General features: G+C 44.0%; 1 protein-coding gene across 6 annotated transcripts in view; it reads right to left on the bottom strand.

Moving 5' to 3' along the window:
- Window positions 1-22291, bottom strand: part of LOC104830749 (putative Polycomb group protein ASXL2) — an 80301-nt gene extending 58010 nt beyond the window's left edge. For all 6 annotated transcript variants that reach the window (XR_774248.1, XM_010565874.1, XM_010565875.1 and 3 more), the window contains exon 1: window positions 22084-22291. Coding sequence is in view for 5 of the 6 variants with exons in the window: in XM_010565874.1 (XP_010564176.1) it covers window positions 22084-22140 (57 nt within the window). In the remaining variant the exon portion in view is untranslated. The remainder of the gene's footprint in view (window positions 1-22083) is intronic.
- Between the last annotated feature and the right edge of the window lie 204 nt (window positions 22292-22495).

Genomic DNA, 22495 nt, shown 5'->3' with positions numbered 1-22495 from the left:
GCAGTCTGTTCTCAAAGGGAACTCCCCAAAGCTACAGCAATTCCCATGCGCTGCACTGGTCGAGCTGCAAGATAACACACACTTCTAAATGAGAGACACACAGACTGAACAAGAGGGATTACTGCCCACACAATTAAATTTTTGGTACCGGACACTGGTAAAGCCCAGGTTTCACTCTGAAAATCTACCAAACACTGACCCACACATCACAGACGCAAATTGCCCAGTGTTACCAGTGCTGTTTAAATGAATGCAGTAAAGAAACGTAAGTGTCTTGGGCCACTATATCTGCAAAAAGTGGGACGTGTATGTCCTCTGAACTGCATCCCAAGTCTCTCTAGTGAGTAGAAATCTTTGGTTACAGAGTTACATCTTCGGTTTAACAGAATTAAAACTGTTAGGATACCTTCTTACACAGTACTAGGCACACCAGATAACCTCCCCATTTTGGATTTTATGCCTTTCTTCAGTCCTTTGACAGGAGGAGGGAAACCACAGGAAGATAATCTTCAAGCACAAGAGCAAGACAAAGGGCTAGGTTTATATTGATCAACTGATGATTAACTGAAAACAGCTTAGGAAGAAAGCAATGAGAACCTCCGTTCTTACACCTTTGTGTTTAGTCCACAGTTGTCAAAACCAGCAAGAGCAAGGGTGTTGACTTGGACATGTAGTTAGAAGCTGAAGATCCAGACTTAGCTTAGGAGGGATTTCCACATATACTATTTCATCTAGGTTCTTTCTAAAAAGATACAGACTAGATTTACAGTTCCTTACATTTGTCATTCTCCTAGCTTCTTACTAGGAAAAATAAACTTACTCTTCCTTTAGAGCTTATGAAGACAATGTAGTGAACTCCCTTGTGCTAACAAAAGATGGGAATTAACTAAGCCCACCACTGCTCTTCCCCTTCCCAGTTCCACCCACTCTCAGCTCTAACTGCTCATCATGAACAAAGCTCTGGTTAGTGGGGATTTCCATCCAGAAAGCTGGAGCATCACGCAGCTACTAACACTCCGCTCTCCTGACATTTTCATACACCACATAACAATCCAAATAGGACCAAGTTGTTGGGAATCAGACACTTCTTTCCAGTGAAATACTGGAATACATCACTTGACTGTATATCTCTGAGCATTACTGCTAATAGACGCTTCTCAAACATTTATCCCCAGTATGACTATCAAAAGAAAGCCCACCACCAAACACATACCTGCTTCCAAGACTAAGTGCAAGCAAGCCTGAGTGACTCAAAGCAAATCCATACAGTACAGCCTTCCTTTTCCTGAAGCAGGACTAGTGGGGAAGGAAGGACAGAAATAGTAATTTAACTTTTAAGAACTGAGATAAATTGTTCTAACTCAATTTAAAAAACAACTCAGCTGTGATAAAGTTATCAGCTTATTACAACTCACACTGTTCAACAAAATATATTATCCTGAGCATCTTCCGTAGTTATATTTCTAGGGAGAACAAGTTACTGTATGATAGCTTTGTAACAAATTGATTATTCAGAGTCAGGAAGACTTTCAGATGGTAAAAGTTGCAAAAGTAATTGAAATGAATGTGTGTGAAAGAACACAGGCAACCAAGTCTACTGGGAACAGGAGGTAAGACAGGATCTCCAGCTCCTAAGTAGCTCTGGAACAAACAGGTTTTCCTTTAGCTGAAAAGATTTCAGAGTCTTGGCACCAGCAGTAGTCCCTATGCTGGATCACAAATACAAAGAGGAAGAGCTGCATCTTCCTCCCTTCCCCACTCTGTGGCTATCACCTTGGGAACTCCTAAAGCTCTTCTACTCGTTTTGGACCCAACACTTGTTTTCATAGCCGAAGTGCAGGTCTTAAGTTTCCTGCATGCAGTCAGGAGCTGATCAGAGAGATGGTGTTACTGCTGCATCAAGCCTGTGTTTGACAAGCTTGCCAAACGCCCAAGTGAAGATTATAGTGCCTTCATAACACAAGGAGCTTCTACTGTTCCTTTCCCTGGCACACACAACATTTTGTGGCTTATGTCATACCACAAATGCAGATGCAGACAATGCAATACTATTTGTTTTTCATCCTACCAGTGTGCCTGATGGGAATCAAAGGGCAGAAAATACAGTTTCTAGGTACACCCCACCTATATTCACGTCACCTCTTATCTGCATAAGGGAAAGCTCAACAAAATCTGAGAGTACCTTAGCGATGTCCATGTGGAAGGTCTTTCATCTTATGATGCATTAGCCAATGTTTAGGCCTAGATGGTACATCATCTGCAGAAAGTTCTGTCAAGTAGCCCTACTCCTGCCACATCAATACTCTTTCATTATTGGCACTTCCAACAGTTAAGTGAAACTTTCTTAAAAAAAAAAAAGGTATCTGTATCACTCAACTCCACCTAAACTGTCAGTGCTCCAGCAAAGTGCCATGCCACCACTGCTTCACTGTCAAAGCAGAGGGAACTTGCCAGGGGTCAAGCTTTCCCCGATGCCAACTGCCCATTCACTCATCCCTAAAGCCACCAGATTGTAATTAGGCTAAACCTGATGCAGAAGCAATCTGTGATACCTAATTACCTGTTACTTGTTTCACATTTCAAGCCCCTAAACTTTACAGGGAATAAAACTGCAGCATCTGGGAATCTGACCATCTACTAGCAGCAGCAGCAGAGCAAAAAAAGCAATTCTGGCAAAGCCATTTCAATCTCATCTGTCAGCCAGTCTTCCCCCTTGCCTTGCTATTTGTGGCTCTTGAAAGTTGGAAGAATAGGATTTTCTCAATTCAGCTCAGCTTTCAACACTCTTCTGCATGAAGAATTTCTACAGTTCTTGTTATAGTCTGGTATTTTACTGACAAAACAGAAATATTAAGTTTCAGAAGTACTAACAGCAACCATATTTAGTTTTCCTGAAGCAGCACATGACCATTTCCCCCACCCCAAAAAGTGCTACACCACCAAGTTATCCATATCTCCATTACATTGCTATCTTTCCATCTTTAAATACCAAAATGAAAAAAGCTAATAGAAAATTAAAATATACTGTTAGAAACTACAAGCTGGAAACAAGGCTTTGAACACTTCCACTGCTGTGTCTTTTCCAGCAGATGACATCAGGAACACGCTCCTTCCAGTTTCAACGCCAGATCTTCAGGAAATTTAGCAACTGCTAAACAAAACCAAACATTTAGTACTGATTACTAGCAAAGAAGGATGAACATTATGACAGGGAACACACTCCATTTATCATATGAAATTAATCAACACCTTCATTCACATATACCAAGGTTCAAGGCTAGTTAATAGCTTCAGAGCATTCTCAGGGCACCAAATTAGCATGCACCTCACTAAAATGCAGTTACACCACAGGCAAGCAGCTCCTTAGAAGGCTGCAATGAATCATTCATGAATACAGGAGCTGAAATCCTTGTTAAGGGAATTAAAAAAGACATCCCCTCCCCCAGACCTGTCCCGCACAAAACAACTCTTACTGGGTGATACTGTTCGATTTTCTTTTATAGCTCATCCTTTGCCAGAAGCAAGAGTTGGCCTTACTTTTCAGTTTAAGAAAGCTCTAAGCAATCAGAGTAAGTTCTGCCCATGTAACTATGACAGTGTATCATGCCACTATTCAAAATTACATAGGATAAAAGCCTCATGGAAACTTCTGTTTGAAGTGGTTGGGGGGTTTTGTTTGTTTTTGTTCGGGGGGGGGAGGGGGTTCCGGTGTTTTTTTTTGTTTGGTTGTTTTTAACAACAATCTGTCCATCAAGGCTTAAATAAGAGATTCTCCAAGACTGGATATGAAAGAACACCTTAGTCCATTACTGTTTCCAGCAAGCTTTGGTAAAAATGCACTTTGGAATTCTTGCTATTGATTATTCCCTTATACAAAGGAGGAATTACAGTTGGGCAACCTAATGCTGTAAACTTAATCATCACTTACACTTGGGCTTTCTCCTGGAAATAGAATTTAAACTTCATAAAAGCCATGAATCCACAGCAACTTGAAGAGTTATTAGCTCAAACTCCTGCATGCTCTGGAGGGACAGGCAGCAATACCTGCTCATTAGGTTCATCTCAACCTCATACCTAACACAGCCCTCCTACCTCCTGGCCAGTCCTTTCTAGGAGGAGAATTCCAGCTGCAGCTACAGAAGCCAGCAATAGCTGCAAATTTCCTTATACACTCCTTCAGCAAGGAATAAGATTTATGCAATGCAAACCTTTTACAGAGAAGTGGGTCAGCTATAAAAAAAAACAAAGTGTATGTGAAATTCCTTTTCAGTCAGTCACTACAGAACAGTGTGCGGGGCAGAGGCAGCATGCAAAATACCGTTTCACTCTGGCAGCAATGAGAGGAGTGAAGAGGGGGACTGAAGGACTTGACCTAGATTGCAGTATCTTTTCTACTCATCCAATTAACCAAATGCTATTCAAGGTTTTAACCAGAAATGAGGTCAAGACGGAATGGACAATTCCATGTTATTAGAAACAAGTGCCATTAAATGCCAGTGCATGTTATCACTTTATGCAGCATTTAAGACTGTAGCATGTCGCACCATTTTTAAATGTGTTGGAACAGTAGCGTGAAGAGGCGAGATCCAAGAGTCACACTTCGCCTCGAGGACCTGGTTAGGCAACTGCACAACTCAGAGCGCAATAGGAACCTGGAGGAGGACACAGGAGGACACCAGGCTACGCTGCTGCAGCAGCTCCACAGATGTTCATTGCTTGTTTCTGCTAAGATACGCCACTGGAGAGACAAGGCAGAACAGGGACATGGGTTTAAAGTTGTACACTGCTACACAGCAGAGACAGGAACCAAAATTGCCTGTATTTAATGACCATTTCATTTCAAGGATATGGCCAAGAGGAAACTGAAATGCTGCTTCTAATAAACCATTTCTGGATTTGTGAAAAACTTGTCCCACTGAAAGACAACATGACCATTCTGCAGACTACCCTGTGCTCCCACCAACTTCCAAAACACCCACCCAGATGCTTGATAAGCTCAGCTTTAAGTAGAGAACAAACAGTTTGAAAGAAACTCAACAGGATTATATCAACCTCAAAAGACTGGGAGAAGTCTGAGGTCTAGGACATATTTTTGTGGGGAAACCCTAGAAGTGACCATCCCTACAAAACAACTCAAAGGTTCTGGACTTGGAGCTTACATCCCTGAATTTAGAGAACAGAAACCAAAGTGGAATAGCACTTCTGAGGCGAGGGCTTGTGTGCAACATGCCTTCAGGAATAACATGTGTATGAGATGGGAGAGGGGCAGAAGTCTATCAGTAGAAACTAACAGAGTAGCCTTTTCAAAAAAAACACCTCTGCATTATTTCCCAAGGTTTCAGAAGGCTGAGGAGTTATACAGTAGTGATCTAAAAGGGACATGAGAAGGTCACAATATTAGCAAGAGACAATTATTAAGCAAGACCTGCTGAACTGCTCCTGGCTGTACATTTTGGCTCCCACGCACAGAGCAAGAGTTTGGGATTCAGATGCAAAATACTACCAAAGTTGTCACCTTTGCACATATATACTTCTTTCAAGTATAAATGGTCTTAAGCTCCCAACAAACATGTGTAGAAACAAAATTTATATTTGAGTTTAAGCCCTGCAGTAGTGCCTATGTTTAGTTAGTGAAAGGAGAGCACTGGACAGACAGCAAGGTGGTGCAGGTCACCAGTTCCCAACAAGAAAATAAATGGCAACGCAATTGGAGAGCAAACACCAAAGAGGTCAGAGTCCCAGAATCTGTGCATAGCAGCCCAACAAGGAAGTCTCAAAAATAAACAGTCCTCAGACAGCCATCCTGCACGGGGCAAAGAGCTAAACTGAAGCCAGCTCTTGCTTGAATCAGGTAGCACACCAGACCTACTCCTAGGAGGAGTTTTTGATATTTGTATATGAAAGCATGGGCATGTTAAAACCAACACAACCAGCTACTAAACTTAAACAATTTATTTTACTTAACTTACTGGCAAGAAACTGCATTTGTCTCAAATGCCTGAATTTCCTATTAAAACACCAAACTTCTGCAAGCTGAAGTGTCCATGCTGATGTTGAAAGATGGTCCTGCACCTTTGGCACATCTCCCTTCCTCCAGGCTGCGTTACCACGTGTGCTGGCAAAGTGGTAAACAAGATCAGGGATCTAATCCAAGCTAAAAATAATTTCACCTTTTTTTTTTTATTAAAAAAAAAAAAAAAAAAAGAACAGCTTTACAAATGGAGTTTGCCAAGTAGCTTCACACACTCCTATGGCAAAAGAGGCCAGAGCAAGGGCAGCGCTGATACACACCTCCCCATCTGGCAGCAGCAGCAGCTTGAACAGTTCGTAAACCAGCCTTTGACTTGCAAATATCACACAGGAGCCTGTAGGAAGCAGGTAATTGCATCTCCTGTGGATGCCAGCCTTGGATCCTGTACAGGTTCATCCTTCTACCAAGGTAAGGAGAGTCCCAAAAGGAAAGTAAGAAACAAGCATTCATGACATCATGTGGTACAGACAAAATTATCAAGTTTCATGGTGTAGTTTCATGGATTTGTTAGCCTTTACTTAGAATACCATACTTGTCTTTAGGTTTTACCATTTGATACAACAAGGTTTGAATGCAAGATCACTATTCAATATCATACACACACATTTGCAGGCTGTTTGTCAAACGCAAGGAGCACACTATGAGCCAAAGCCACTGCAGCTATTTTTACCCTGCGCATGAGACCTTGGGTGCCTGTGCTATGATGCGTGGAGTCAACAAGTTCATGTTAAGGATGATTGGCAAAGATCAACTTGACTTGCACTCTTGGTTTCCAGAGGTGAGATAGCAAGCCTTTTAGCAACAACACTGACAAAAAAACATCACAGATTGTCCCTGCTGGACAGGTATTTACAAAATCTCCAACTGAAAGGTGTCTTTAGCCATGAACATCATTACACTAACAATACTTAAGGTTGTTTAAATGCACCAGCTTAACTGAAGCCACCAGAACATGCACCAATTGAGTAATATTTATACTGCCCATGAGAAGAACCCTATTTAAAACTCCACCTTGTTCTAATAACTATCTAATAATTAAGAGTGTTTTAAAAAAATAAATCAGATTACCAGAAGAATATCAATGCTACTTCAACTTCTAAAATTTGTCCTCCAATAATTAGAGCCTTTTTTCCTGTAGTAAAACAGTTGCCACCTTTTATGTTCTTTTACCCTTGCTGGAAAAAAGGGTTCTCTCTCCTACTTCAGCTTTCACATTAGTCAGAAACAGGAAGCACAGACACCATAGGGAATTCATTGCCTACTGACCTGAAGTGGGAACTAACACTACAAACCTTCACTTGAATTTGAAGTTGACGATGAAGTTATTCATCTAGCTAATTTTCTCTTCTGAAGAGAAATCTCTCAGAATAGAAGCTCCTGCAGCTCCTCACAATCTCATATAGACCTTGAAACTACCTGGACACATGCAAAGCATCTGACACTGTCCTGCATGACAACCTTGGAGACAAAATTAGAGAGACATGGATTTGATGGATGGACCACTCGGTGAATGAGGAATTGGCTGGATGGTAGCACTCAGAGTTGTGGTCAACAGCTCGATGTCCAAGTGGAGAGCAGTGACAAGTGGCATTCCTCAGGGGTCGTTGGTAATGAGACCTGCCAGCACTGTTTAACATCTTTGTCAGCAACACAGACAGTGGGATTGAGTGCACTCTCAGGAATTTTGCCGACAACACCAAGCTGGGCGGTGCAGTCGACACGCCGGAGGAAAGAGATGCCATCCAGAGCAACCTTGACACGCTTGAGAGGTGGGCCCGTGCAAACCTCATGAGGTTCAACAATGCCAAGTGCAAGGTCCTGCACATGGGTCGGGGCTATCCCAAGCACAAATACAGGGTGGGCAATGAGTGGATTGAGAGCAGCCCTGAGAAGAAGGATTTGGGGGTACTGACAAAAAACTGGACATGAGCCAGCAACGTGCGCTCGCAGCCCAGGAAGCCAACCGTGTCCTGGGCTGCATCCCAAGCAGCGTGGCCAGCAGGTCGAGGGAGGGGATTCTGCCCCTCTGCTCCGATCGGGTGAGACCCCACCTGGAGTCCTGCGTCCAGCTCTGGGGTCCTCAGCACAGGACAGATATGGACCTGTTGGAGCAGGTCCAGAGGAGGTCAGAGGGCTGGAACACCTCTGCTATGAGGACAGGCTGAAAAAGTTGGGGTTGTTCAGCCTGGAGAAGAGAAGGCTCCAGGAAGACCTTATTGCGGCCTTCCAGGGGGCCAACAAGAAAGCTGGAGAGGCACTTTTTACAAGGGCATTCAGTGGTAGGACAACGGGTAATGGCTTTAAACTGAAAGAGGGTAGATTTAGATTAGATATAAGGAGGTTCTTCACTGTGAGGGTGGTGAGGCACTGGAACAGGTTGCCCAGAGAGCTGTGGATGCCCCATCCCTGGCAGCGTTCAAGGCCAGGTTGGATGGGGCTTGGAGCAACCTGGTCTAGTGGAAGGTGTCCCTGCCCACGGCAGGGGGGCTGGAACTAGATGACATCTAAAGGTGCCTTCCAACCCAAACAAGTCTATGATTCTGTGATCTTATGAAATGCAAAAGTCTCTCATTACTGTAAGAGAGAGTTGCTGAGTGTTGGCAAGATACTCACACTGCCTGGCAGAAAGCCTCAGTGGCTTCTCTGAAGTCAGTGCTCAGGCATGTCTATATGACCCTAAAACCGCTACTGTGTACCTTCCCACCTGGCTGGGAGAGCCAGCAATGAGAGGTAAGGTTGCTGAACCACACTTGGGTTTTTTTGTTTTGTTTTAAACACTGCAACCAAGGCTTTGCATTTTATTTCATCCATTTTGCCACTGGTAAAGGCAAGCAGCAGAAATGCTTGTCACCAAATCCTACCTGTCAGCACTGGTGAGCACTCTTTGAAACAGATTAGAGGTTTAAACACAATTTAAAAAAAAAAAGCCGGTGTACAGCAGCAAACATCTGAATCTGTCAGTACAGGAGGTGGCTTCTTCCCCATTCAACAACTCCCAGTTCCGATAAGCCATGAACATAGTGTTTTTGTAAGTCACTAGCCAAAGCTTCAAAATGAAGTGGTGCGTTTTATATCAACAAATTGCATCTCTCCAACCTTTCCATTCTTCTATATTCTGGTATGAGTAGCATATAAACACTGATGGTCTCCACGTGTGCTGGCACAAGACAAATCTTTCACAGTCTTAACTCACCACCAGCACTCGATGCAGAATCAGCAGACCACCCAGGACCCTACGTTTCCTTTTCAGATCTACTTGTGTTTTAGGGCAGCATCACCACAAAACCAGAACCTACAAGGCATTATTTGGACTGTAAGGCTCCATGATATTCCTCCAGTTACACAGGCAAAAAAAAAAAAAGAAAAAACAACAGAAATGCAGAGAAGACTCAAGACAGCATATACAAGAAGTTTCTTGGTGAAAGGAACAGAGGAATAAGCAGATTTCATGGAAGACACCAATATCTCACAAGACTTCACTGTGAAGGCCAAGGGGTGGGGAGTCCGCAGGGACAGCAGGCACGAGGAGGAGCAGAAGACAAGGGGCCATCTCTCACTGCCATGCAGATGTAGCAAAAGACAGTAAGGTCACTGCAGCTCCAGCTTTTGAAACACCCACAAAATGAGAAGATAAAGAGATGACCCTGAAAGTCAGGGCTAACTGGAGCCATCGGATTTCCACATTCAAGTAACTATGGAAGATACAGGTAGATAACTTGAACCAGGGCAGCAATTTTGGAGGATATTGTTTTTCCACATTCCTTCCCCTAGAGCAGAAAGGAAACCTTAACACTCATTCTTTCCTTTTAAGACTGGAAAACATTTAGCTGTATGCAGCTCTAGAGGCAACATTAGGTCAAAGATAGACAGGAAGCCTCAGCAGCCTGAAACATCAAAATAAAAGGCATTTGAAGTACATTAGCTGCTTGGTTAAGGAAAGTATACTCTTTGCAGAGAACCATGTAAATAAGTTTGTTACTGGAAGTAAGTGCTCTCCTACAACTCAAAAGCTTTGTCAGAAAAAATAACATTTTTTTTTTCAGAATTTATAATTGCACAGCAAAGAACTAAAAGCCTCCAACAGAACGTAAGGTAATCCCCTGCAAACACTTTCAACATAAGGAAAGTAAGGAAAAACAACATTTTAAGCATGTTTCAAGTGGCACTCCAAGATTTAAGACAGCCAGGGCTTTACGTGTGCCTTGCCACCTGGTTCTCAGGTTGTTAATTCACTCTATGTCCCAAAGCAAGAAGGTCAAACACAAAGATGCAGGTGCTTTTTACTTCAGCTGTCCTTCCAAAACAGATGATTATTTAGTGGAAGAAAAATCCATCAAAGTTCAGGCATGAATGAAAAATCTTCCTGAGTAAGGAGAAACCCATTACTGCAATGACACTGCTGATATGAGACAATTTTCTTTGCCATTGTCTCAACAACTCTGGTGTTCAACCTTCCAACAAGGACCGAGATCTGCAAGTTCAGATGGAAACACCTGCAAGGAGGTGAGCAAAGAGACCCTGAGGACCCATAGCTGCCTTTTAAAGATTTTTAAAAGAGAAGCAGACTTTTCAAGTGATGGTATGTGCTAATACTTTAGGACAGAAGTTACCTAGCTCAGCCAGACTTCAGTCTGGGTTGAAACCTTTAAACCTTACTACTCTAACGGCAGATAGTCATTCATACAACCTGAACCAGAAGTGTTTCATGTTTTCCTGCCCACTAGCTGCTGAAAGATAATCTAAGTGATGTTATGACCGTACCATGAAACAAACACTAACTTCTTCATGGCAGTAAGGATGGGGTCTAACCTTCAATAGGGGTTAAGGAGTGCTGAATTACTTCTGGCTGATATACCAACAAACAGGCACACTCAGGAGGGGGCAAAGATTGTGCCATTTAATTTCCATGACAAAGTGCATAAAGAGTTATTTGCTGACCCTCTGCCACCAGGAGACCTATGTTCTCATTACATAAAGACAAAGCAAACTTTGAATTCAGTATTTCCAGAAGTACACTGATATTTAATAAGGCTGTATAGGAGAAAGCAGAATTACATTTATACTGCACATACTTTTAAAAGAAGGACTGCCACAGCAGCCCCTCTCAACACTCCCTCAGTCCCACGGTGGGTTGGTAAGAAGGAAGAAATGCTGAAGACAGATGCAAGTTAACACTGGCAACTAAAGCAGACATAATACAAATTGCAGTGCCTTTCAAAGTATTTGCACCATGCAGTAAGTATTTGGCTAGAGCCAACTCTGGAGGAATCCTGCTTAAAGCCTGTGGGCTCTCAAGACGACAGTGATAAGCCATCTTCAAACCTTCACCTTGCTCCATGAATTATTTCTGCAGAAGTTAATGGAAGGAGCTGTAACACAGAGTTGTGGCAATGCCCACATCCAAGTGGGCTTGTTCCAAGTCCAGCTCAAGAATCACAGGCTCAAGAGCTGACATCCCAGGTGACAGTGGAGCAAAGCCCTCAGAGGTATATAAGGACACTGTATTCCACTGGACAGACAGTGCATGAACCCAGTTCATGCTCCCAGCTACAGCACACAGACTCCATCCATCTGAAGCATCATCTGCCAGGCTTGTTAAAAGCTTCACATTTAAAATGCTCTTTAATGAAGAAGTGACTGTGATATTCCAATATGATTCTGCTGAAGCATACACTGCCTGCCGCAGGGAAACAGGATCAGTGCAGTCAGTGCTGTGTGAGTATTACTGACCATTTACTTGCTAAAGTCTTTTTAAATTGCACAAGCCACTGCTGCCAGGAACACCAGCCTACTGCAGCTTTTCAGCAGCCACAAATCCCCCAAGATGCTCCACTTGTGCATCACATGCCAGAAAACACAGGGGAAAAGAGGAGTAAATGGGTTTTGTTGATCTTGGGGGGATGCTGTATTGGGACAGAGTGTAGACTGAGCTCAGAAAAAGCTTCTGAATAGCAAAAATGCAAGCCATTACAGATAATGTTTATTGCTGTGTCTTGTAAGAGGTTTAAGAGCAAATTCAAATTTCCCCACATGGAAAGTAGGGAAGAAAGAATTCTTCCCAGCAGAACACAAATTGCATGACTTGCCAGAAAAAGAATAGGGATATTTTTACGAAGTGATCTTATCAAATCAGTTTTGAATTCAGAATCCAGTAAAACACAAGTAAGTGCACTCAGACTCCAGCAGAGCCAGTGCAGTTATTAGAAGGAAAGACAGTGTCTAATATCTATAAAGCCACTGAAAACAGTTTTAGGAGAACATACAGTTACCAGCAATGGCATTGCAGTATTTTGTGTTCTTGAAAATAAAGTTTTAATCTGCCCCAAAGAGAGAAGTTCAGAAGTTCAGTTCCTGCCCCAAAGTTGCATCATTGCAATGACATCAGCAGGGCTTCCTGGTTGGAAGTAACCAGTGATCACATAAGTTTGGCCTACAGTGAACCAAAATGCATTTAAGCAAGGATTCCTTTGGGTGTTCTTCCATGGAACTACTGCAGAACCACAAGCAATCAAAATATTGTCCACATGTGAGGCAAAATTTATGCTCACATCAAAGCATTACAAACAGGTACAGCTGTTGCCCTTAGTTTGACCAAGCTCTCTTACCCTCTCAGGTTCCTTCAGTTAAATTTACCTGAAGACGAAAGCATATTGAACCTACCGGAGAGTTGGCAAACAGAGCCTAATCCTGTTGCTACTCAATTTTTTTTATATACTCCAGTGAAAAAAAGGCAAATTCTTTTATTTTAAACAGAACTCATGGAAGTACATAACCCATCTGGCTGAATAATTTTGTGCACCCTTCCTGAAGCTGCAGAGTCTAAAGGTATATACTTGGTTTTAACCAGGCAAATAAAGTCACGCTAATTTGAGAAGAATCAGAAAGTTTATTATGAACATTTATAATCACACCACACACTTTAGAAGAGTCAACACTTAGTTATTACAAAATTATTACAGTTCAGTATCTAGAAGATATCCAGCTCCAAAACAATTGTCTTCCCAGGGCTGTCATTTTCCCTGTAAAGGAATATGATAGTCACAGCCACTTTATAAGCATTGAAACACTACAGCTGCAACAGACAACACAGAAATACTTCTGGAGGAGAACAGCAATCCAAACCACACTTCACAACGTAGGACATAATACTTTCTGGGTTTGTTCTAAAAGCAGAGGAAGGGCAATAAACTTGACCACCCACAGACAGTTATCCAAGTCGCCAAGCCCTGATGATTGACATATTGGGGTTCTAGCCTTTACAACAGGAACCTCTGGTACACATCCAAACACCAACACAAAGCACCAGCTCAGTATCAGCCTCAGTACCAAAACCCAAGGACCACCACCGACACGCAGTAGCCAGTGCATGGCTGTTCAGACCATGGTACCTGGCTGTCCAGCCAGTTTAGCATCAACCTTGTCACCTGCTTATCCAGCCTGTGTCTCACCAGCTTGGTCATAAGGATACTATGGGAAAAAAACATACCAAAAGCCATGTTAAAGGCAAGGTAAATACCATCCACTGCTCTGTCCTCCTCCACAGAGCCAGCCATCTCATCACCTTCTTCAGCAACAGCTTACCTTTGGTAAATCCACACTGTCTGTCCCCCAAAAAACATTCTTCTCCTACATGCACAAGAAAGCAGTTTCCAGGAGTATTTGTTCCATACCTTCCCAAGGACTCAACTAAGGATGACCAGGCCTATTTCCCCACATCCTTCTTCTCACCCTTTTGAAAAGGGGTGTGACATTTTCCCTCTTCCTCTCACAAGGAGCATTCCCAAGTCACCACAGCCCTCTAAGGACAATAAAGAATCAACTTGCAATCATGTTGGCGAGTTCCTTCAGCACACCAGGAAAATCTTTTGTTTACACAGAAAAGCAGGAAACCATTCTAGTGGCCTGAGGTTGAACTAAAACACCAATCTGTATGGGGCCACAGCAGATCTTGATAGACCTTCTCTGCAATTATCTAACATCCCAACATCCCAGGAGTCTGCTCTCCCATCCTCCATGCCGCTTGGGACTTCCAAAATGAGAGGGGTTTCCAGCTATTTAGTAACCTGCAACAGATTTCCACAAGCCCTTGCAAGCCTTTAGCATCCACAACACCCTGCAAAAGCAAGTTCCACAGCTTACATCTCCTCTTCTGTTCTCCGAACATGAGGCTGGCAGACAGCAGTTGCCACCCCTTGGCTTCTGCACTGAAACAGAGTAAACTCTGCATCATTGGAGGATTTTTCTTTAAAAAACAACAAAGTATAGTCTTCCTGCCACAGCTATCAAGTGATAAATTCACATGCTTAGTCCTCCAAATTTTCATCTCTACTTAACTCCACAAGAGTAATACTGCTCTACTCTGTAAAGCAGAGTTTCTCAGCATTTGCAGAACATAAGCGATAGGCATGATTATACAATTTCTCACATTTTATTTGACAGGCTATTCAGTAACAGTGAAAGTATTTTCAATATGTCCTACTGAAGCTGCCTCATTCAGGACACGAATTCAGATCAGACTTCTGATCAGATTCCACAGCTGGTTACAGTAGAGATGTTTCAGAGACACAGGAAGAATTTGACTGTCTTGGCCATTCTTGGCCCTCCATTTTTACTCCTCCAAACAGTTTAAGCTAACAACATAAGCAGAAAACCTGACAATCCTAGAAAAAAAACTCCCAGATATATCAAGCAACTGCTTCTGGTGTGTTCTAACACACACTGTAGGCAACAGATGCACATGCTGAATTGAACCAGAAAGCCACAGGATGATCTTCATTCAGCATTGGCATATTTGGGCAATAACACCCACCTGTCACGTCTACATTATTATAGTTTTCACTGCAATCAGGAGAGCACTCAGGGTGCTGGCTCTCAATTGTCTCCACTTACTGTGCTTCAGCTCACTTTCCAGAGCAGCTAGTGGAGGAGACAATGGATTCTCTTTGGATTAAGCCAGAGGAGCACCCACCTTTCAGTTCAGAGCGCATCCAGTATGCGACAGGCAATAGCAAAAGTTCAGCCCTCTGGGTCAAACCAGAGCTACCCCAATGCAAAACCCTGCAGCAGACATAGCACTGGTATCGACTCCTCCTTGCCACCAATTTCTCTCCGCAGGGTGATTTTATCACTCCACGTTACTCACTAATGCAAACAGCACTTGGTGCATGAAAACGCAGACTGCAAAGCATGAGTTTTAAGCACAAAGCATTTGAATTTCCCTCTTTTTATACGAAAAGCTTGCACAATACCCAGAATCCAACTACATTTTAGTAAAAGATGATTATTCCATTTCTTTAGGACACTAGACAATGTGCTGGTTACTACACAATGGTTAGGTTCATTTAAACCATCTTCTGCAGATGCTGCAAAGACCATATCCGGGAAACAAAACTGTCTTTTGTTCTCAAACATTCTCACTTGGAAAAGCCTTGCACAAAAAAATGCTCAAGACATGCTTGCACATCTACATTTCTCAGCTGATTTGAAAGGAGACCACAACTTTTGCAGAAAAGCCATTTCATTGCTCTTGCAGCCTTAGAGACAAGCTCACTCAAGGAAGTCTGCATGATACCTTTAAATCCTTCTGCGCTACAATAAAGTTAATGAGAGAGACCAGGCAAAAGTTTATCTAAGCCCTGTATTAAAATTAATACCTAAACTGCATTTATTGTTTTAAATAAGAATAGAAATAAAGAAAACATGTTTAAGATTCCTCAGCAGCACTGAATTTTTCCACTGGAACGCAGAACAAGGTGAACAGTTGCCCAAACCTCCAACTCTGAGCTTGCTGTGAGAGTCACTCGCAGGCAGGGCTGCAATGCTCTGCAGCTGGGGGGGATTCCCCACCTGGCACCACTGCTCTCCATTTCCTCTTCCGTGCTGTGCTGCTGAGCTGGGTGGTTGCACATCTGCCTCCACCCTGCTTTGCAGGGGGAAAATAACACTCCAAGATTTTACCAAGTGCATTGACGCTTTGGGTCAGATGGACTCCACTACCCTCAAGCCAAAAGCCAGCCCCCTCAGGTATCTTTTAAAACAAGTTGTACTACAACTAATAAAATTAACCACACCTTAGCACAGCATTGCGTTGTCAACCCCACAGATCAGATAGAAAGCTGGCAAACAAGCTTACTCAACTCCAGCCAGAGCATGCACAACTACAGATCCAAAGCAGCAGGTAGGTATATGTGTAATAAGTCACAGGGATTTTGACAGCTTTTAGAGGTTACAGCTCCTAGCAGGAACACAGGCTATGACTTGGAAAATAGTTTTTACAATGGCAGGCAAATAATTGGATTATTGTGATTGGAAGAAGGACAGATTCTGTAGTCTGCCAGTTTGCTACAGCAATTAAACTGGATTACTCTTCCTCCTCATCCTTTCCAAATTCTATTTCCATATCAGAATCAATTTAAGCCTTCGTTTGTCTCTTACAGATTCCCAAGATGAGTTTAAAGTAAACTTTCAGTTCAGTAGAAGTTCTAGCATCCAGAAGAGCAGATATCAAAGGATACAACACACATTGGACCAAAACGGAGTTCACATTTGCAGTGCAATTGCTGACTTTACAGTAAAGTCCTTAAAATAAAAAAACCTGGAAAAAATGCAGGAAAAAATACATCTGAGTGCTGCGGTCAATAGAAGATACATGCAAGTAGCGAAGAAAACTGCAGTTCTCTATTAACATGTGACAAAGTTTGTGCCAACTTTTGTGCAGTCTTGTGCAGCCACAAGTCTACTTCTCTAGAAACACTGCCAAGGTATTTTCCTGGCTAGCAGACACATAGATACGTCACACGGCAGAAGGACAGCGTACAATGGCTCGGTCACCAGAGCCACGGCTACCAACAGCACTACGCCTGTCCTACAGAAGTCTCTGCAAAAGCATTTAACAGACCAACCTTAGCCACCGCTTCTTGTCCTCAGTGGAAACAGGTCTTGTGCCTGGACACATACTGAGAACAGGGAAGGAAGCTGTGATAATACTTAACGGATTAAAAAAAACAAAAACAAAAAAAACCACACCACCACCAAAAAAACCTAGCACACAGCAACAAACAACCCCCTCAAAAAAAACCCAAACAAAACCCCAAGCTTTACCAGTTTCAACTATCAGCTCATTTCACAAGCTTTGATTAATCATTTAACCTTCTACAGTGCTACCTGATTCAATGCCTTGCTGAAAAGTGAAAAGCCAGTTCTCAGATTCACCAGGAAAGGCCTGCTGTGCTCCAAATCATCCTCCAGATTTTTTCCGATTGAGCGATCAGAACTCTGAAGGACTGGTGAAATGCAGAAATCTGTCTCAGACATCACATGCATTTTATACCCAGTTAAACCAACTACCACTCTTGTCTCAAAAAAACAATCTGCAAGCACACACAATTCAGCTCTGCCAATCTATACATTGAAAAGCTGTAGCTGGGCACTTGAAATACATAGTAGTAAAAAATAACAGCATCATCTACTAGGCTGATCAGTCCCTCAAACTGATGTTTTACAGAATCCTCTGAATTTCTGCATATTTTTGCAGCAGTCTTGGAACCTTTGCAGATTTTTCAAGTTTGTGTATACAGGTGAGTAAATGGACTCGGGTACTTGTAGACAAGTGGGAAACTTCTACAATTTAGATCCTTCCACCCTCTCTTCTGCATACGTCTTTAACAGAAAGCAAGGAAAAATGGCATCCCTCAGATTCCTTGCTTCATCGCCCCCCAGAAAATTGCACCTTATTAAAAAGGACAGTCTTAATAAAGTCAACTTGCAAAAGCATGCTATGTTTCCCTAACAAATAAGGCTTCTACTTGACTTCGCCTTTTGACCTTACTACATTATCTTCTGTTTGACATAGCAGATGGGCCTGCAAACCCCAGATCAGATTTTATGTTCTGCACTATCAGTTTCAGAGATGGCACGTCTTTTCATTTTAATTCTTCAGTTGACACAAGTGATGCAAACAAACCCCTACAGCAAGAGAGAAGCTGAGTTCACATCACAAGAGCTGCACAGTAACTGCCAGCATCATGACAGGACTCATACTTGGTCATCTATGCCTTAAGAGGTGCCCACCACAACACGTTTAAGCTCCGTCTGCTTTCCCAAGGGCATTCTCACACTGCATTGCCACCCTCCAAAGCCAACAAAGTCGGTTTGACCCAACAGGAAATCAGCACACAGGAAAAAACACGGCTGCAGCAGCTCCCTCTCACAAACAGGTAGCATAAAAGACTGCATTTTGTGTTCCTAGATGACCCAGCCAAGGGGCATTTAGAGAAACCATCTCCAGCCCACATTTGCATGGCCCCTATGCCTTGGTACTCTGAGGCCATACAGCAGAAAACTGTTCTGTCGGGTCACACGCAGGGACTTCCCATGAAAAACAAACACCAAATTTCTTCAAACTTGGCACATGACAGCATACACTTTCCTCCATACAAACAAAGCACAAAGACAGCCTAGCCTGTTTGTGGCTTCCGTCCAGCAACAGGACTTCTTGTCTGGATCTAAACAGGCCACTAACACACCACAACAGCCCGTTCGCTGCCATACTCCATCACACAGCAGAGCAGAGGATGGCAGCAGGGAGATGCACAGAGCATTCAGCTGTGGTCTCGTCCCTCCCTGTTTCGGAAAGCTGCATCCCAAAGACTGTGTTAAACATAAGCAAGAGGAACAGCAACAACTCTGAGACCCAAGCAGTCAAAACAAAGCGCAGAACTTCTCTGCTGCACAACCAAAGTCCCATTGCCACAAGCAACGTGGCTCCTGCCCCCTTCAACCACAGCCACCATGACTATCAATTCAATACTACAATGATAATGCTTACCCAAGTCAGACTAAGGCAAGTACCACTGAATATTTGTTCTCATCTGCCTGCACCAGCTTAACAGGCATCAGTTCCAGTTCTCTGATATCCACTGGACCGCCACAGCCATACGTTTAAGCTCAGCCACAGCAGGGCACTGCACAGCCACCAGCCCGGCTGCCCGCACCATTACGTTAGTACAAGGTCCCTGGCACAGATCTGTATGTAAGATTACAAATTGAGCCCGGACACCAGTTTATGGTGCAGTTCAAGAATTGGCACGAAGAATTAGCCAAAGGCAGCCAGAATGTGGTCATCCAGTTTGAGGATAGAGGTTCAGCAGTATGGATACACACAGACCCTGTGACGTAGCCTTGGTGCCAGAAAACAAGGCCTAAAACTCAAGTTTACCAGTACAGATGTAATCTGCCTGTTCTAGTCTTCAGCAGAATAGATAAATCAGCTCTTTTCTTTAGACACACTGTCCCATTGGTGTGTGTCTGCAGTTTGGTTGCTCCACCACTGTATCTGAAGAGGATACTCCAGGCTAGAGACATATACAGTGTATTTATCTTAAACCCCTGTATCCTAAACTTGTGTACTATATAGTATCAGCTTCTTACCTTAATGAAGCTTTTTACTTTAACTGCAGGGACACCCAGCCATTGTCCCAAGAAGTCACAAGTTAACAGTCATCTGCAGCTGCAAATTTACTGAATGAGCCAGGAAATAAGAAAAAGGTTGTTTATCAACAGTAACTTCCTCCCTGAAAGCGCTGCCCACATGGGGCACCCTTTCCTTACTTCACACTGCAATTCTGCTCCAATTGATAGCCGAATACACCCAAGAAGCAAGCATAGCTTGAGTCCCACTGAATCCACCTTATCCACATACCTAACCTGAGGTCCTTCTACCAAACAGAAAGGCCACGCTTCTGCTGCTTACCACCTTGTTCCAGCTAACGCTGAACCGCTACAACAGATTAAGCTAATTCAAGTAAATATTACCTTGGTGGGGAGGGGAGAGCACATTCCCATCAACTCCCTTGCACTGGAGGACACCTAATTCCAACTATCTGGTTAGGAAGACTAAACTGGCATGAAGCCAGATCAGCACCATAACAACAATGATGGTTTTTTGCTGGTTTAGCTCCCTGAACTACCTACGAGCACCAGTGGTGAGGTGACAGAGAGAGTGAGGAGGCAGAGAGGGGACAGAATTGACACAAAAACATCAGCTGTGATGGCCTTACACTGCTATTCAGCCACTGCAGGGCAGTTTGCCAGGGCAAGCAGGTCTATAGCCAGCTGCCATCAAAACTTGCAACCCCAAGCCCCCTCCCCTGCAGCTCTGTGCTGACCCGTGACTGTCAGGGCTCACTCCACCCCACAGCAAGCCAGCTTATGAGAGCTCAGCGAGTGAACTAACTCCACAAAAGAGTGCAGAAATGCAACACTATGCTGAAGAGAAAATGGAAGGTTTCTCAAGCTTGAAGAAAGTTTTATGTTACCTTTGAGGAGCAGAAGAATAGGGTACCCGAGAGCTGCCACATTTCTTAATGCGGTTTTATAATATACCCTACAAACTTCAATCACCGGCAGCTGAGAAGCCAATACAAGCACACAAGCTAGGACAAGAATCAAAAGACATTATTTCAAACCAAAAAAGCAGGGAAACTTTTTGAAGATTGGAGTTGGAGTTCGACCAGAATATTTTAACATTCCCGCTGAATACACAAATAGAAATATTTGCCAAAACTGAGGTTTTGGCAAGCATTTACTCATCTTTTCCTAGTTTTGGCTGCTTCTGCTATGAATCTAGGTATGCAACCCAGGATAACATGTAACCTTCAGTTTTGATAAGTTTTCAGTGCAGCTTTTCTAAATACATGTTTTAGCCTTTAAGTGGATTTTGGAAGAGATCAGTGGATGAACAGCAGTGCACATAGGCTGAAAAAGATTTGGTCCCACTTATACCCTACACTGGCGATTCTTCCACTCTTTTTTCAAAGCAAATTATTAAAAAAAAGATACACAAAAACATACAGAGAGGTACCAAAGTGTTCACCTGTGGGACAGTATCTTATATTCTTAAAATAGTTAACTGCATCATATCTCCTGAAAGAGCAGCTATTTTGCTGCCTTTCAAACTGTAAATACAAGGCCCAAATAAATTACTATTTATTAAAATAGTGCTTGCAAGTCTCAGCCACAGATGCCTATTTACATTTGCTTTCTAGCCAGACTTTTCAAGTCTTGTTTTAACAGATACCTCTTTCAGAATGGTTATGATAGAACCCAAACTCCTCCCCCTCTCCATTAGACAGATTCGAGTCCGCACTGCAAATTCAGATATCTCAGAAGCTTGTGTTGTACTTCCACAATTCAACACTTCTGTCCAGCTCCTCCAGGTTGCACTTGTTTCCTCTCTCTCACGCTTGTCCCACTACTCAACATCCTTTTTCTTTTATCCACCCTCTAGCGTGCCTGCCCCACAGAGAAACTACAGTAAGTCCATACTGAAAACAGTACAGTAGCAACGACTGTCAGACTGGGAAATTAGAAGATAAAAATTCTCCTTTTAGGTTTTGCAACTTGCTATCTGACGTGAGGCAATTCAGTAGCTCCTACTGCAACAAGTTCTGCTGCATGAAAGACACGGATGCACTGAGAATACTGAAAAAAACCACTGTGCATGTCACTTGTTTGCTAATATTATTTACATCCGCAGCAATCGCAGCATTTTGCAAATATGAAAAGGTAATCCCTCCCCCACAAAGCTTCCCATATAAATTTGCGCTTAGAAACATTCAGCAACTGGAGAACAGATCAGAATTAAAAAAAAAAAACAAAAAACAAACAAACAAAAAACAAAACAAAACAAAAAAACAAAACAAAAAAAACCAAAACCAAAAACCTGCCTATGCAAGCGCGCAGCCAAGGAACAAAGTTGCAGGCAGGGACAGGCCGGCAGCTCGCACAGACCGCGCAGCCCCTCACCCCTTCGCACCTCACCGGGCTGCCCCTGCAGCCCCGCAGGCAGCCGGAGGCCGAGGCTGCACCGACCCCGACCCCCCCCACCGCCGCCGCCATCGAGGCTGCCCGCCGCGCACGGGCTCTGAGCGGGGCCAGGCGCGAGGGGAACGGCCGTTCCCCGCAGGAGGGAGCCCGCATGACCCGGAGGCCTCTGACCGGCCCCAGCGGCCTACCGCCCGCCCGCCCGCCCGCGGCCCGCAGGCCCCGCGTACCGTCCGGGCGGCCTCTGCCCAGGTCCTGCCCTTCTTCCTGCGGCCCTTCTCCCTCATGTCGGACGCGACCGGGCGCAGCTGACTCCGAAGTACCCTTGGGAGGGGAAGAGGGTCCGTCCGCCCGGGAGGGGAGGCGGAAGGAACGGGGGAGAGCCGGAGCGGGCGGCGGCGGCGGCCCTAGGTGCGGACAGCCCCGACCGCGGCGGGCCCTGCGCCCGCCGCCGCTGCTGCTGCCATATTGGGATCCTACTGTAAAGGGCCCCGGTCATGTGACCCTGCCCCGCGTGACTCCACCTACTGTACGGGCGGCGTAAGGGGAGGGCGGAGCTCTGCGCCCAGCGGCTCCGCCTTCCCGGCGCCTGCGCATGCGCGCTCCCCGCCTCCGCGCCGGCTGCCAAAGGGCGCGGCCGCC

This window comes from Haliaeetus leucocephalus, unplaced genomic scaffold (assembly GCF_000737465.1).
Source record: "Haliaeetus leucocephalus isolate CR32 unplaced genomic scaffold, Haliaeetus_leucocephalus-4.0 Scaffold197, whole genome shotgun sequence".
Lineage (NCBI taxonomy): Eukaryota > Metazoa > Chordata > Aves > Accipitriformes > Accipitridae > Haliaeetus > Haliaeetus leucocephalus.
The sequence above is the reverse complement of the archived record's forward strand: the minus strand, read 5'-3'. Positions and strand labels throughout refer to the sequence as shown.